The following is a 17,294-nucleotide window of genomic DNA, read 5'->3' on the forward strand; positions in this document are numbered from 1 at the left end:
TATTTCCAACAAAAAAAAGACCTCCTAAACCCAAGTTACCGATTAAAGTGAGGGCAAAAATGTTCACTACTACTTTGTTTGAGGGTGCGACCTGCTTTTTCATGCCTACATGCTTTTTCTTCACACCTCCACTAGCCTATCTCTGACTAATTCTATAATAAACAACTAGTTCCCATCTTCATGCAATTAAATTGCTTGTTCTAGCAAGAAAAACATGACCTAAGAAATAGAATATCATAGTTTCACCTAGTTCCTATCACTGGCAATTCAAAATTAGGGTCCTTGAAATCTGCCTCTCATTTTTGCCCAACCCTCAGCTACTGCGGACATTCATGTAGAGCAGCTCCTTTTGCCTTGCGTGACGCATCCTCTTGTGTTAAAAGGAAATAAACCCTTCCTTTCATATTGGTCATATTGCTTCAAGCCACCCAACCTTTACAAGCTGCACGAACTCCATTTTGCTTGCACCACTTGCAATACATGGTCAATCACTAGGGTGATGCATCCAAGCATAGCTGAGTCTCTTGTCTCTATGTCTTCAAAGACTGCAGCCATGTTTTAATCTCTGCAATATGTATTCCATCTCCAAATCCAATGTTTCAATATTTCAGCAAAGCTCCAAACAAGATCCTCCTGGTCAAAAGCATCCAACTCATAGCCTTGCACTACACTCATTGCATCAAGAGACATATCTCGATGTGAAACTTCGGCCCTGTGTTCTTGCATTGGAATTACTACAACAACCTCTGCTACATCAACATCACAGCCTTAACAAGGATAAGAAAAGATAAAAGGAGGAACAAAGTGGTCATCTCTATCAAACACATCAACATCAGAGAGTGACAAGGCCTCCCCTCCTCTTCATAATCATCCTCATCATCCTCACACCTTGTTTGCATTGGCCCTACCACTTCATCAATATGGGGTTGACATGGCTCATGCCCACCCCATTGTTGGCCTTTAGCTCCATGGGAATTTCTTCTCATAAATCAGCCATAATTATCTCTACCTTGTGTAGTAGTAGTTGCATCAATGCATCACAAGCATCTAACTGTCTCTACCTCGTGTAGTAGCTGCATAAATGCATCCCAAGCATCTACCTCTCCATCATACAATTTAGCATCTACCTCTACCACCCCATTGTTGGCCTTTAGCTCCATGGGAATTTCTTCTCATAAATCAGCCATAACTGTCTCTACCTCATGTAGTAGCTGCATAAATGCATCCCAACCAGCTACCTCTACATCATACAATTCTACATCCATTAATGAATGGTCTTCTTCTTGTTCAAAATGTAGATTAGTGGCTACTTCTATTTATTAGCATCAACATCTACCTCATTTTTAGCATGCATGCCTGGTTCTTCTTCAATAAAGCTCCTTGATATCTTTCTCTACATCAACAATCTTAAACTCTACCACATTGTTAAAGAGCTTTGCATTCATTAACAAAGCATATTGTGCTGTACTTGAATCTTGGATCACATCAAGATCAATTGTCGGACTCTTCAAAGCCTTATGATTCTTTCACATTTTCATCCACGGTCTCAACCCAATTGCACGTGCAATTTCAATAGATTCATTAAACTGATGAGGATTCTTCAACTCCACCTTCAACACGAGACCAATATTAGTCCATTGACATTAGTTTGGGAACAAATGTCTCAATCTATAGCACGTCAAGTGGGACTTCTGGATGCCACAATTCAATAAAGCAATTCAAGTAGCGATCCACTTCCTGATTGGGCACTTGCTTGTTAGTTGTATAACTCCTTCCAAATCCGATTGGGATCCCTTACAAATGCATAGTGGACCAACAAAGTAGCTCTTACCTCCTAATATTTAGCTATCCAATTTTGGGTTCTTGATACACCTCGAACGAAACTCTGAAACCATATCCTCAATTCACCTTGCGAACAATAGCCTAGGATTTGCAATAGATTTCCTAGTTTATCTTTGCCTTTTAGCAGCACTCTGAACTCTAGGTCTTCGATGAATTGAGAAGCATCATCATTAGGCAATCCACGAAACTTGGGAAAATCTTGGGCCATCTTGCTCTTGCAATAACAACTACATAAGTGACGTGAGTACTTCTCCTCAGACACTGATGAAACTCTTGTCGGGGGCTCCAAAACAATGATAAGAGAAACCAAAGGACCGTGGGTGACCTTTATGATAGGTCTCTACCAAACACCCGCAACTCATATACTTCATCAACACATCTTACTTCTATAACCCACAATATTAATTTCTGCTTCTACAAATAGGAACAACGATCAAAAGAGGCTTTGATACACAAGGAAGACTCTAGTTTGGCACAAAGTAGGAGCATCATCCTTCTTCCAATCCTACGACACTCACAACCTTCATCCACTGCTCAAAAACAATCGCTTTTTGATGCCTTCCATAACAAAAATAGGTCGCCTACCGTAATCTAGACTTTCAACATGTTTTCCAAAAGATTTGGGCTACAACTTTTTTCAAAAAGGCATAGAGCTCAATCCCACTTTTCCATCAAAAAAAGAGCTCCTAAATCTGAGTTACAGTTCAAAAATTATGGCAAAAATAGTAACTGCTACTATTTTTGGGAGGTGCAACGTGCTTTTTCATGCCTACGTGCTTTTCCTTCATGCCTCCACTAGCCTATGTACAACTAGTTCCCATCTTCATACAAATAAGTTGATAGTTCTACAAATAAGCTGCTAGTTCTAGCAAGCAAAACATGACCTAAGAAACAGAATATCATAGTTTCACCTAGTTCCTATCATGAGCAATTCAAAATTAGGGTCCTCTAAATATGCTTATCGCCATGTGCAGCCTCGTGGTAGTTCATGATAGTTTTACAACATGGTATCAGAGCAGGGGCGGCCTTACAGTCTCTCTTTAATAGGGCCACGTGTACTTTGGGATGGTGTGTTGTGTGTGTGGTAACTGCTATTTGTGGCGACTATTGGGCCATGATCTCGGAAAAGTAACTGCAAATGCCCATAGGATGTGACGACCCACAGGTGCACTATTGTAGTTGTGATGAGTTGGTAGTAGCTAGCTACTTTGACTAGATGGGCGACTGGCATTTTGCGAGAGGTGATTGCCCACATGTGTGCTCTGCCTACAATGCCTATTCAGGGAATTTGGCAATGACCTGATTGATGTTGATAGTGACCTGTCTTGTGACACTTGTTTGACTGGCCTGGCTTAAGTGAAGTATGGTCAGTGTTGATTGGCTAATATGGTCCTTTGTGGATGTTTAGCATTAGTTGGTGCCTTGGTTGGTTAAGTTCTTGTCTACTCATGGTGTTAGGACCATGGAGGGGTGTTGGCATATGGGCCTTTGTGTGGACCTAACCCCCCACCTTGGACCTATATGAATAAATTGAAATAATAAAGGGGCAAAAAGGCTCCTTTGGCACACACGAGGACATGTGGGAGATCCCATGCACTTGTATGGGCCTTGGATATAAGGCCTTGATGGAAGACCCTCCTCACATCCCAGCTAAGCTCTTATGGGGTGTAAGAGGCTTTCATGGCTAGGAAGGGGATTAGGACCCCCCCACTCAGTGCTCCCGTGTGCAGCCAAGTGGCAATTTTCCAACATAAACGGAATGATTTTCTAGGATTATGAGCCTTTAGGATAGGTAGATAGGAAGCATAGATGAGCAACATAAATGAGGAATTAGGTAAAAGCCATTAGGGGGCTATGTACATATCATATCAATCTTTTGAGGTAAATGAAATTGAGTTGATTTCATTCAATCGTTTGGCATTTTCGATGTAGGGATTATGCATTATTATGCATAAGGTGTGGCAAAGGCCTAGAATTGTTGACTTCTATGTTGCCACGGTTTCATGTTCGAATTAAACACGTGATCATCTTATTTGGGAACATTTAGGAGGAGGCAATTCATATGTTATTTGTAAGATTAGAGGATTGGACTATCGATATCATCATAAAGGCTCTAAGAAAAGGCAAGTATGGATTTTAAATGAATGCCAGCATTAGTTCAATTGCAATTTTGGATTTCAAATGAATGCTAGTATTCATCTTGTTTTGGACACATGATCATCTTGTTTGGGAACATTGAGGAGAACGCAATTCGTATGTTACTTGTACGATCACAGGATCATACTATCGATATCTTCATAAAGGCTCTAGGAAAAGGCAAGTTTGGATCTTTAAATGAATGCTAGTATTGGCAAAAATGGTTAAAAACCAATGCTTATAGTATGTTGAATATATGTATATATCCTATGCTAAGTGTGTGCATAATGATTAATATACATCTTTGGATAAATTCTAAATTAGTCATGCCAACCCTGATAGGGTTTACATATTTATACCCACTCATTTTGGGGATAAGGTGTTGGAGTGTTTTTGTAGAGAACACTTGTGAGTGGTCTCTCTCGCTCTCTCTCCCTCCCTCCCTCGCCCTCTCTCTCTCTCTCTCTCTCTCTCCCCCCCCCCCTCTCTCTCTCTCTCTCTCGCCCCCCCCTCCCCCAGTCTTGCATTTGACTAATGCTTTTGGACTACCTAGGCTTACGTGAAGGGAAGGTTTGTAGAGGAAGGGCAAAAACTCAAAATTGTAATAATTTCGAACTCGTCTTTTTAAAACTTTGCTAATGGACCCCTCTATTACATAGATCCAAATAGCAAAATTGCCACACAAGCAGGCAACAACGATTTCAATGGGCTCGCCTTTATAGAGAGCTTAATCTAGATTTGGAATTTAAACAGTTCATCATCAAGTTTGATGTCAAAAGAAAGGGACATGACATCCTTAGTGGAGCAAGAAGCTCAATCATTCGATTTCTCAGCCTTGAAATGAGGGTTAACCCATCCCTCCATGTGCCATCTCTCCATCATCGTGCACTATCAATCTCTCAAAATTTTGGCACATGGACCCTATTTCTTATATATGTAAGAGCTTGTATTTACATATAAGACAATCTCTTATATGTAAGAGCTTGTTGTTGGTGGAGCATGGATCTTCAAAATCAAGATGGTTTTTATAGGAGCTTCATGGAGGAGATTATAGGCATCGTGTCAAACGTCTTATGAAAATCCACAAAGCAGGTTATGCTATAAAAAGTTGTCCTTTTGTAAGTTGAATCGATATCATTATTTGCCTAGTCTTTTGTTTCCTATGGTTCACTCATGATCAACACCTAATTTGGGTTGTACAGTGTGATCTTCCCCATCCCTCCATGGAAGTCGCATATTCTAACATGTAGATCTCTAAGATGTGCGATCAAACCTACTCTTCTCCACCTCCCACAACATTAAATGTGGGGGATCGCTCTCAAGGTGATTAGTGGGGGATCGCTCTCAAGGTGATTAGTGGGGGATCGCTCTCAAGGTGACCAATGGCGGTCTCAATAGCTGAAGGCCATGCACGGGTTTTTGAAGGAATGGTGTGTGGGGGGCTGCCAATAGGCTAGGCGAGTACCGAAAGACACAAGAGCTTGCCAAGGAGCTGAGAGTACCCAAAGACATAAGAGCTTGCCAAGCAGCTGTTGTAGCTTTGGCGATTTGGGGCGCTTGCGCACAAGAGCGGTTGCCCGTGTTCGATTCTCCTCAAGAAGGGATACCTGGTGCTTGTCAGTAGTAGTTGGCTCGATCTTTAAAAACAAAAGGAGACATAGGTTGGGCACATGTGGTAGTTTCGTCATCAAGAAATTTTCTGCCGGAGGGTATCGGAATCAAGGGCACATGTGAGCCTGAAGCTCCTCGGAACCGGTCTGAGTTACAGGCACATGTTAGGATAGAGATCCAATGCATCTCTTACGAGACGGTGCGTGCCTGTGTAGTGTAGTCTGATTGCATCCGTGAGCCTGAAGCTGACCCGGAGGTATGGGCACATGTTAGAATAGAGATCCAACAGGCAAGAGAAGGAGGGTTCTTCATTCCTATTGGATATCGAACCTCCTGTTGGACGGTGCCTATGTTGGACAGTGATTGCGTGTATACTGTAGTCTGATTGCATCACTCAAGCATCCGAGTGTGGCTGACGGCCTTCTCTCCATGAACTATGGTTGGGTTTGAATAAGCCTAACCCTGAGTGACCGCCATAGCTCCCAAGCTGCTTACTTCTTCTTATTACCACCTATTCTCTTCTCTATAGTTCTTTTCTTCATCTCCATCTTCATTTCCATCCTTTTCGGCCAATCTCTACAGCAGCTTCTACTTTCTCTTCTACAGTTTTCTATCTTCATTTCCATCTTCATCTTCATCTCCATCCTTTCATCCCTTTCCTCTAAGTTAGTTACTCTCAAATTTGCTTTCTGCTTCATCTTGCCCTTCTTTCTTGCCTTTCGCAGCATGCTTTCAGGACATCATTCCCATTCTTACCTCCTCGCAGGTGTGTCGATCGCCACCGGCCGTCTCTGCATTGGAGGATAAAGGTTTCCGGACCGTAAACGGCGACTCCACGCAGATGTAGGTGGGAACACTTCTTAACAGTGCGCTTTCGTAGCATTTTATCACACGAGATGTTTCCTTTTTCATGGCATTTCATCTGAAAGATGTTTCTCCGTCTCTAATGCGCACAGGAATGAGTTAGCGTCGCAGAACATTCGTAAAGCTCCTAATAGAGTAATGTGTTGAGCAGATTTTTGCCAGATTTGGCGATATCTCGAACCTCCAGACATAAGAAACTTGTCACAACCATCAGCCATGAGCATTGCTGAGATGGGAGGGTCTATTTCAAACCCCCGGTCTACCAGAAGACGAGCGCACGATAATGATCGTAGGTCGGGGGATTCCAAAAGTGTGCCCTTACCGGAAGCTGGAAGCAGCAGTCAGGCAATTACCATTGTCCTGAAAGATGACGACGACGACGTTCAAGTCTCATCTCCGCGGTCCATAGCTCTGGTGCGTTTCCTCGCTAATGAATGCCCTGTTTTCGGCTTCTTGGCTCCCTTGCTTGCTTTTCCATTTACAAAAGCTGCAGCATGCTTGGCGTTTTGAAATTTGCCTAGACCGGCTTGCTAATGTTTAACGTGAAAGCTCTTGTCTTCCTTGCGTTTCGTTGTACGCAATCGAATTAGCAAATTGGCTTGCATTTGGTCCTAGCGATGCAATTTTCTAATAAAGTTGTAGCAGTTTGCCTATGATTGTCGATGTTGAATTGTTTCTTTGAAAATACATTCCCCTGCTTTCTTTTCTGTTTAGGCTAAGAGGACAAGGAGCATTCGTGGTAGAAGCGCCCCTACAGCAAATGTTGCGGACCTCGAGCTTAGGTTGGGCAACAGTGGTACGTAAGGGCTTTTCTCATTCAGAGCTATGATGTTCAGGAAAGAAGCCTTTACAAAGAGTCGAGGTAGTTTGCGGAGTTCTTTGTAGAGGCGGAATGTTCCTCTGCTCTATAAAGTACAAAGATATTTGTTAGAGAACATCCAAGGACTCTTGTGTGTTGCCGCTAGGGTTGCAATATATGTGTTAATCTTTTTAAATAATGATGGCAGAAGTGATTGTCGAGAGGTTGCTATTTACAGACAGCCATTGCAAATAGTTTCAATTGTTTACTTGGAGATCTTCTTCTCTAACATTTGGTAAAATTAATAGGAGATTATCATAGGCTACTTGGATGAAGAAATTTATGGATCTCTTTTACGGTGTCTTTAACATGCTTTTTGCAGAAGTCTGTGGATGATGCATGAGGTTATGCTTGCATGTCTGAATAACAATTGATGATGCAATTTGCGATACTGGAAAGGAAACTTGAGCGATGTATTTTGAAACCTAGGGCTTGTGAAGTCGTGGCTGAATGGGAAACGGATGTGAACACGTTTCATCAGATGTTGAGATATATAAGAAGTGCTCAGTTCTTTCGAACCACAGTTGGTTGTTGTGTGCCACCTATTAGTTATCCTCCAATCTCAGTTTTATTGTGTTGTTTTATTACATGAGGAAATCTCATAAGGGAGTAAGATTATCCCTCACGTCCTCCAAAAGCAATTGACTTTACAGCTGGTTTATGAAATAATATTGAACCCATTGATTTGGCATGTGTACTATCGACTGTCCTTTGGATGAACCGTGAAAGGTAAAGTGATGCAAGGTTATCCATAAGGCTGTCTTCAAACTGAATTGCAGTCTGTTCACAGAGGTAACCTTATGGCTTTTAGATATAGAGTTCAAGGTTCAGCATGGCTTTCCACTCAATCAACTTTGTTTTCCTGCTGCTTTTCTCAATTGTACAATTGTGTACTCTCTTCTTTCCTTCGCTCTTTTGCTTGTTCTATACACATTTTTAATTTGTAAGATTGTAGTCTTATGAAGGTATTTACAGTGTGTGTGTGTCCACACACACACACGCGCGCTCATGCGCGCACACGTTCACATGTGTACACGTGTGTTTGTGTGTGTATCTACACACACACACACACACACACACAAGCGCGTGCGCACACACATGTACATGTGCGTGTGTGTGCACGCGTGCATGTACACACATGTGTATACACAGATATACATGCGTGCATGCGTGTGTGCATGCATATGCGTATGTATGTACATAGATATACATGTGTGTCTCTTTCAATACACAAATATCTGTATACATACCATAAGTTACTATGGTCTAAACCCACTGTAGGGTGCTGATGACTTCGGTGGGAATGTGAGAGTAGCTAGTCCCAACAATGCGTGATGGATTGAAACTGCACTATATGTTGTGGTTTTAGAGGATCAATTTGGGCATGCTCTTGGATTCATTTAGATTTTTGCAGTTTATGGTGGAGACACAATCTGGTAGAAATACCATGAGTTCCAAAACGAGCTTTCCAAATGTATGTAGAAGGACATAGGCTCCACAGCCCCACCAACAGTTCCTCTATCGCGCACAACACCACCTATAGAGACTTTGGTGACAGCTTCCTCTATGATGGCAATGTTGCACGCAATGATGCAGATGTAAATGCAACAATTTGACAACCTCTTCACACGTATGCTCTAGCTTCAAGAGATGCGGAGATAGAGAGCAGGCTGCCAAAGAGCGTGATCATGAAGCCCAAGCAGAAAAGGAGGCCCACGAATGCATTGATGAGAGAGGTTCATGAGGCCAAGAGAACTGAAATCGTGAGGGTCAGCAGGCAAACAAAGAACAAGATTGTTAGCTCCTCATTTCTATACTTTGACCATTTGGAGGGGAGGAAACAGAGAGGGTTCATCAGCAGCCAAACTGTCATTTTCGAAGAAGCTCAATTTCTTACAGGCCGCTGGCAAAATCAAACCTTTAGTGTTGATCTCTTGGCTCACCCAACTCGAGAGTTTATTCTTAGTGGTGCCCACGGGAGAATTGAGTGGAGGTGGTGCCCACAAGAGATGACAAGCCGCATCGAATGCATGTTATAGGAGAGGCGGTTACTTGGTAGTACAAGGATCATTATGATGTAGATCACAAGACGCCTCATTGCTGGCCTTTTTGAAGGATACTTGAACACGCTTCTTGCAACCTCAATATGTGAATTATTTGTAGAGTCAATTCTTTGAACTTTCCCAGGTTCCCAACCAACCGGTAAACCAATATGCCAACCGATTTACACAGGTGGCACAGAGGGAGGAACAAGACAAACTTGGTAAGTTTCTTCATGGTTGGCATAGAGCAATTTTAGGCCTCAGGATTACGAAGATACTTATGAGATTGCTCAAAATTTTGAGCTCATGGGCAATTTCACGGAATCAAGGCAAGAAGTACTAGATCTCCAACTCGTGGAGCAACAATGGTTCCAACAATGGAATGGGTAGGCTAAGAAGAATCGGGTGACAAAAGATAGCAGTGGCTATGGCAGCTTCGTGGATTTAGCTATCCAGTCGATTTCCAGAAAGGAGAAGTGTTGTTTCTATTGGGCCACAAAAAGTAGTATTTGGTCTCACTTCAAGAAGCTCTTGGCAAAAATGGCCAGTCTAGTTGGTTCTCTAGCTGCTTCAGCTCCCTTGAAGATGACGTCCGTTGTCATCGATGACATTGAAGATCAGCAGAAGGGGGGGCTTCACATATTTCCCACTATGTTCCAGTTTTATGGCTAGATTGGTGGGTAGAAGGGTTTTATTCTCGTAGATTCGAGGAGTTCAGAAGACATCATCTCCACCAAAGCTGCCAAGCAGGCGAGGTTAACTTTCTAGGTACCATAATTTTGAAGAGAAGCATGAAGGCCACATCAGCCACTCCGACGGTTTAGGGTGGGTCAACAGCCAGCTGCTCAAGGTCGCACCGACGCAGGAAACAAACATCCAAAGTTGTATGATACATTTCCATGGAGGAAACATTTGGGACTTAAACGTTTCTGAAATGCCAATTGAACTAATAGGAGACAACGGGTGTATGCTGAGTAAAGAAAACTTGAGGATGCATTTACAACATTACTGAAAACTCAGATTACATGGAAACTGCATTGTCTTCCTCTCCCCCCTCATGAACATCCCACTACTGAGTAGGGCCAGACTTATACGATGGATCACTTCTAGAAAGAAGCCTAAGGTGGTTGTGCACATAAACAAGATTCTCAGCTCATCTTATGTGCAAGCCGATTGCGTTTTATTGAATGGATGAACCCATAGGGGGACCAATCCCGCTCTACTGTAGAGGAACTCGGTACGTGTGGCCAACTTTTGCAAGTGAGGGGTATGTGAAACATAGTTTTCCCACCAAGCAAGAGGAGAAAGACACTCTATGTGAAGAAGCTGAGAGCTCACCGAATGAACCCACGTGGCCAAGATACATTGACAATTGATCCTTCATTAAGGTTGTCACGAGGTGCCTTGGGGGTGAATTTCTTCTTTGGTGCCAACTTTTGCAAGCGAGGGGTATGTGAAACATAGTTTTCCCACCAAGCAAGAGGAGAAAGACACTCTATGTGAAGAAGCTGAGAGCTCACCAAATGAACCCACGTGGCCAAGATACATTGACAATTAATCCTTCATTAAGGTTGCGACGAGGTGCCTTGGGGGTGAATTTCTTCTTTGGTCCAAAGAGGGGAACAGAGGGCCCAAAGGTTCAAAAGTTAGGTCATTGGTTTGGTCTTAAAAATGCCCCACTAGAGGGGGCATGAAGTAATTTGAAACGTAGGTGTGACGTGGCTCCTACTAAATTACCATGGCCACGTGCATGGATCAAAGGCTGCTGGAAAGGAAGGCGTAGTTGCCGACAGAATGAGAGAGGGTATCATATGGCGAATGGGATCCAGAAAACACACATTGTGGGTGGAGACAAGGCTTTCCAGCGGGGATTCCATACGTACGGAGCTGCGAACACAGTTAGTGGATAATTGGCGAAGGCATCTCGTGGGCTGGTGGCTGCAAAGTCAACGTACATATGAGCTGTACATATTGGTGCGTATGGAACTGCAGTACGGGGCTGCACGGGACTGAGTACAGCATGTACGAATTGCAGGCTTTTGTATTATGGGCTGTACGAGTGCATAGGCTGTGTACGGACTGCTCTTGTACGGCCAAGACATGACTTTTACGGACTGTTACAGCATGGGTGTGCGGGTAGGGTGTGAGCTTCCACGGGTAGGTTGCCTTGGTTACATGACTTGTACGGACTGCTACAGCATGGGTGTGCGGGTAGGGTTTGAGCTTGCACGGGTAGGTTGCCTTGGTTGCATGGACAGCCGCCAGCGTGGTAGCATGGGAAGATTGTCTTTCTGCTGGTATGCATAAGCTCGAGAATGAGCTTTGTTGGAGGCTCCGGGTTGGTTATGAGTTCACGCATGCCTCATAGTGGTGGCTCTTGGCTGTGATTTTGGAGAGACTTAGTTGGCAGGGTGGTTCACAGTGGATGCTTGCAGTTCAACTTCTTGCTTCCGAGGTTGCAGGCAGACCAGTTATGCTCTCACCCATTGCTTGGGTATTTTTTCAGTGAGCCCTTGGACACCTGTGGCAGTGAGGGGAGTTTTGTGACCCTGCATGGTCTGCTAGCAACAACTTGTTTTGTGGAGGTGTTTGATATAGAGATGGATGCCTGTTGCCTTTGGGGGGTGAGAACAGAGCCCATTAGGGTTATCGCTTGGGATACTAATGCCTACCGAGAGTGGGAAATGCATTGAATGCAAGTGAGATTGAAGTCACTGTGTATCTTATTTGCTTGTTTCTCCAATTAATAAAGAAATACCGAAAGGTGCCAAGGTTTGGGCCCAGTTTGTGTCCTTGTCCTTGAAGTAGGAGCACTCTAGCTCCCAATTTGTGTTTGAAAGCATTGGCTGGTTAGTTGTCTATTACCGCCCTCTTGTTGGCCTTGAGGCCGGTTTCAAAGGTTCTCTCCACAACATCCTTTCCCACTCTATCCAAAGTTTGCCTCCAACCTCTCATCACTTTAGCATCTTGTTGTGGATTGTTGTAGAACCATTTTGGATTTAGAAGAAAGGCTGTTGTATGGAGAGGAGAATCAAGCATATCCCATCTCACTTTTGCGATCTCTCTTATTTCTTCATACATTGTGTCTCATGGCTTTCTTTGGCTAGGACCTCTTTTATATTCTCAAGCATTGGGTCAAATACTTTTGGGATCACACCAAGACATGCATCATCCTTGTCCACTAATTGTAACATGCGCATGATAGGCCAACATACTCTCACATACTTCTCCACTTCATCCAAAAACGAGGTTGACCTCTCCAATCATCCCAATATTGGCTGACAACCATCTGCTTGAAGGACGCTTTTACCTTTACCAAGTGGTTGAGCATGATGAAGTTTGATGCAAATATAGTAACACCTAGCCTTAGCAACTTCAAATTTGAAAATTTGGATAGCATCCATCCATGATGTCCTCCAGCATATTGTTGAACACAATTGGCATGGTCATTTGAGATAATGTCTTCGTGTCACTCAAACTGGAACCACCAATACCGTTGTGCTTCTTGTTATTGCCTCCTTTTGCAAAGACGCCCTTTTGTGCAACATGCTTCCAAAGAGGTTCAGGTTCTTGTGCATAGCGTGGTGCCTTATAGACGTTGAAAATCACCTCATTGTGGCAGATTTGGTAAACAGCTTCTTTTCTTCTTACCCTGGTTGGTAGCTTGAAGTCGTTGGTACAAGGGGCAATACCACTCAGTTGTGCAAATGAAACTTAAGTGCCCTTTGATAGAGTGTATCGTTAAGGGAGAGAGCAAAAGAAAGCTTGAACGTGAGGTGCACTGAGAAAAGATCACTTCTCTTGGCACACAATTCATACAGAAGCACTGCACTTGATCGTTGTTGGTACCATCATTCATGGAGTGGCAAGAAGGAATGGAATGCAAGGGAAAAAAAGAAGAATACTTTAGAGAGAGGCGGTAGCGGATAGGTACTCTAAGAGGGGGTATGCTCTTGAGAAAAGACCTGCACCTGCATAGCGAGAGAAGACAAAAGCAATCATTAGACCTCCCCAAACATTGAACGGAATATAAAAAGCTAAGGATTTGACGAAACACCTTACTAAGCTGACCATGAATGTGTTAGACCGTGGAGAAGCTACCATCACTTAATGAAGCATTGCAGTCGCCGTAGTTGAAGCAAGCGAAGTTCAAGCAAGCAAGCGAAGAAGTGCTCCAGGTCGCTATATAAACACTAGTTGAACTTACTGAGTGATGGAGATATACTAAGCGATGAAGTGCGATAGATTGCGACAGAAAGCTGCTTATCAACATGTGTGCATGCATTCTAATCTCGATTGCAGTAGACACACATGTAGGCCACTGAAAGTGGTGGGTCAGTGGATTGTTACGCAGAAAACAAATGGTGGATATTATCCATTGCCAGTGTTGTTAGCAATACGATTGTGCATTGCCACAAGAGCTTGTTTGTATTCGATTGTCTCTTCAAAAATCTTAGGGATTTGTGGTGCACGCTTTATGCTAGTCCCTGCTATGCATGATGGAGTTTATGGTTTTCAACCTTGTGAGTGACTATCATGATATTGAAATTGCACTATGTTGTGTTTTTAGAGGATGAGTTTGGGAATGTTCCTGGATTCATCGAGGTATATGCTTCTGCCGTATTAGCGGACATGCAAATCTCACCTTGTGAAGTTTTCGTCCAAGTTGCGGCCTGCTGGTTTTGTGATAATTCTTTCTATCTTAAATGGTGCGTTGCCCTATCAGCTAGATTTAGATTTAGATGCTCGTTGGGGAGAGACTAAAATGAAAATGTTTAGACTTCACAAGCAGTTGTAGCTTGAATGAAGAGATTTTGGACCACCTTTTGATTAGCCTTCTCCTTTAGTGCTAGCCTTCATTATGGCTGAGTTTGCCCTTCACCTCCGGAGTGCCGACAGAAACTCAGTACGAAGACTTTGTATAAATGGATGCTCAAGTATGTGTGGGTGTGTGGATTTGTATGTGTGAGAGCATATTTTTATACTATGGTCTACACCCACTGTTGGGTGCTGATGACGTCAGTGGGAATGTCATAGTAGCTAGTCCGTGCTATGCATGATGGAGTTTATGGTTTTTAACCTTGTGAGTGACTATCATGAGATTGAAATTGCACTATGTTGTGTTTTTAGAGGATGAGTTTGGGAATGTTCCTGGATTCATCGAGGTATATTGTTCATCACCATGAGAAATCTTGGTAGAAGCCACCAACCAGTCCTAGGTGGAGGCCACCCAATAGTCCTACCAGCGTGAGCAGGTGGGCCCTACTCTACCAGCGTGAGCAGGTGGGCCAGTAGGGCAAACACACAAGTTGGTGTTCTTAGGGAGTTTACACATACTGTCCACCCTTGCCTGCCCATGGTGCATTGAATGCATTTGGGCCGTGGATTGGACATGGGCGGGCAATCTTCCCCGTCCATGATCCTTGGGCGTGCCCTCGGTGGGCTGAGTGTGTAAACACCCTTAGACGTTTTCGATGTTCTGAAACGTCATACTTTAGGAAACACAACAAAATAGTGTTTGCCTTAATTTTCCAAATTTTGTTGCAACTTAGCAAACATCATATTAGGTGCACGATAGTGGCATTAGTATGAGGTTGGATTGAAATACCATCAAAAGGGCTTGGAACTTATTGTTCTTGGTCATGGCTTAAAGCTCATTCCATGGCTTTGAGATATTCCTCCCCGACCTTTGGTTTCAGCAATTCATATGTCTTGAAAGATCCAACTAGGTGGAGAAGTACAGTAGTTGCAGAGCAATAGCAGCCATACAACTCTATGGGCTGTTGATAAGCCAACTCTAGGGCCACACAGGCATAGCTTAGCGCACTGACTGTCGATAATTGACACGTGGTAGGTTGGGTGGTTTGTTAGCTACATTCAGTTGACTGGGCAGTTTTAGCTTACAGAAGGAGGCTTATTCCTCCCATTTAGGGGACCAAAGTTCCCCCTCAGCATCCACCTTTTGTAGATCCACCACCACAGGGCCTTCCAGGGCATGCTAGGATCTAGGAGGGAAGAGGGCACATCAAAGCATATGTCCACCCTTACCACCTTCCACCTTCCTTCACTATAGTCATACTTGTTCATTTATAACAAAGTAATTTGCCTTTTGTCTCAGTACAGTAAACACTCTCTTCGGAGGGGAGGGCTATTGCATTCCGCTTCAATTTCAACACAGCCCCACAACAATGGCACGTGCCTTGTGTGTGCTTTGTGGGCTGGTTACACAAGTGAGATGAAGCATTCTCTGCAAGGTGACCTATATCTTTACTGAGATAGTGGATAGGTGGTGGATCAAATAACAAAACGATGAAATGGCATCCACTACTTGGGAAGGGTTCAAGAAAGAATTTAGAAAACATATTTTGTTTCTTGACAAAGCATTTCAATCTTGCTTAATATAGGTACCTTTGGCAGAAGAATTTGTTATAGCTGAATATAATGACAAGTCTAATGAAGATATATGAACCTTTTTCTTAGTCGATGCAAGTAAAGGACTATAAGTTTGGAGTGAATGATAGAATTAAAACGGAAGTTCGAGCTAAGTATGCGAACATGCTGGATGAAGCAATAGCATAGCCCTGAATTGGGAAGATGCAAGAGGTAAACCAAGTGAGTCTGTGCAGACAGGGGCTTGATACTAGTTCCCAAAAAAGAGTGGGTTTCAAAAAAGGTGGGTCAGAAAGTGTGGTGCCCTACAGCCTAGTTGCCAAGCGAAGCACGCGAAGCCAATTGAGGCTCGTTTAAAACCAAGTACCACCCTTGGAGTGAAAGAAAAGTAACTCCAATTGGCAGCCCAGACTTGGTCAAAATCCTCTTTAAGCTTGGAACAAAAGGAAACAAGAAGAGAAGGCTTATGCTTTGGATGTCTGCAGCCTCGTTCATGGAACGATAGTCCATGGAACAAGCAATGTCGGATGAGTGAGAAGGTAGTCTTAGAATGTGCTGTGAAATACAGATTCAGCTAGTGGGATCTTCTCAGAGGTTAGTACCTATGTTATTGTGTGTATCTGTTGCTAAGCTAGTGAATAGTACACCTGATAATATTTTGTCTAAGCTTGTAGCAAAGGGGTATACAGCTTTTAGCATATGTAGTTAGTTAAAATGAAAGGGCAAGTAGCCAATCATGTGTCATTTTGTTGTTTGACTCAGCGTCAACACACAATGTAGTTAACTCGAAGCTCATGAAGAGGTTGACACTAAAAACTAGTCTATTTGACTATGCGTATACAATCAGAGTGGCAGATGGAAGCTCTATTGAATTATAGGACCAAACCCTGTTAGAACTTCGTAGTCCGGGTTAGGCTAAAAAGTTGGAGTTTGATTTGACCAAGCTTGCTCACATAGATATAGTCTTGGGAAAGGAATGACATTCTAAGAAGAATCCAGCCATGGATTCGAAGAAGCATATTTATCAGTTCCAGATGAACGATGTGTGATACGTTTTGTGAGGTGGCTCAAGGTGATGATGGAAGTTCATAAGTTTTTTGAAAGAGTTTTGTTTCTTTGTACGGCATCGGTAGAGTCAATTGATGATCTGTCGGCTAGCAGTGATGCAACCCAGGATGAGGAAATGTACAACTTGATTGATCAAATCATAGAGTTTTGTGATTGTTTAGGGATGAGTTGCCTTATGGGTTACTGTTGGGTGCGGCGAGCAATGGAGTAGAATGGAATGTGAGGAGGCAGACAACAAGCCGAAACAAAACGAAGTACTTGCAAATGGACAATGAGAATGTACAAGTGTGGCCACTATATGGATCCAAAGTCAACTAGTTGGCCAAGACTAGGACATAATGTTGTAACTAGCCTACAAGGCCATACCAGGGCTAAGTTCTAACAAACCCCCTTCATGGGATGGCTGAAGTATCCTAGATACATCTCAGGTATACCATGAAAAATATATTATGGTTGCACATATTCGCCCAAAATGGATATAG

General features: G+C 43.1%; 1 protein-coding gene across 4 annotated transcripts in view; it reads left to right on the forward strand.

Annotated features, from left to right (window-relative positions):
* Positions 1–6,156: 6,156 nt before the first annotated feature.
* Positions 6,157–17,294, forward strand: part of LOC147903415 (uncharacterized) — a 47,016-nt gene continuing 35,878 nt past the window's right edge. Inside the window, exons 1-4 of one of the 4 annotated variants that reach the window (XM_087372812.1) lie at positions 6,211–6,254; positions 6,356–6,432; positions 6,605–6,867; positions 7,168–7,249. In XM_087372812.1, the coding sequence (XP_087228938.1) occupies positions 6,670–6,867; positions 7,168–7,249 (280 nt within the window). In that variant the 5' untranslated portion in view covers positions 6,211–6,254; positions 6,356–6,432; positions 6,605–6,669. Of the gene's footprint in view, positions 6,437–6,601; positions 6,868–7,167; positions 7,250–17,294 lie in introns of all 4 variants that reach the window. The other 3 variants (XM_087372813.1, XM_087372814.1, XM_087372811.1) reach the window with 3 other exon arrangements.

The sequence above is a fragment of the Dipteris shenzhenensis genome, chromosome 3 (assembly GCF_047967505.1).
Source record: "Dipteris shenzhenensis isolate YYH24624 ecotype China chromosome 3, Dip_SZ_1.0, whole genome shotgun sequence".
NCBI lineage: Eukaryota > Viridiplantae > Streptophyta > Polypodiopsida > Gleicheniales > Dipteridaceae > Dipteris > Dipteris shenzhenensis.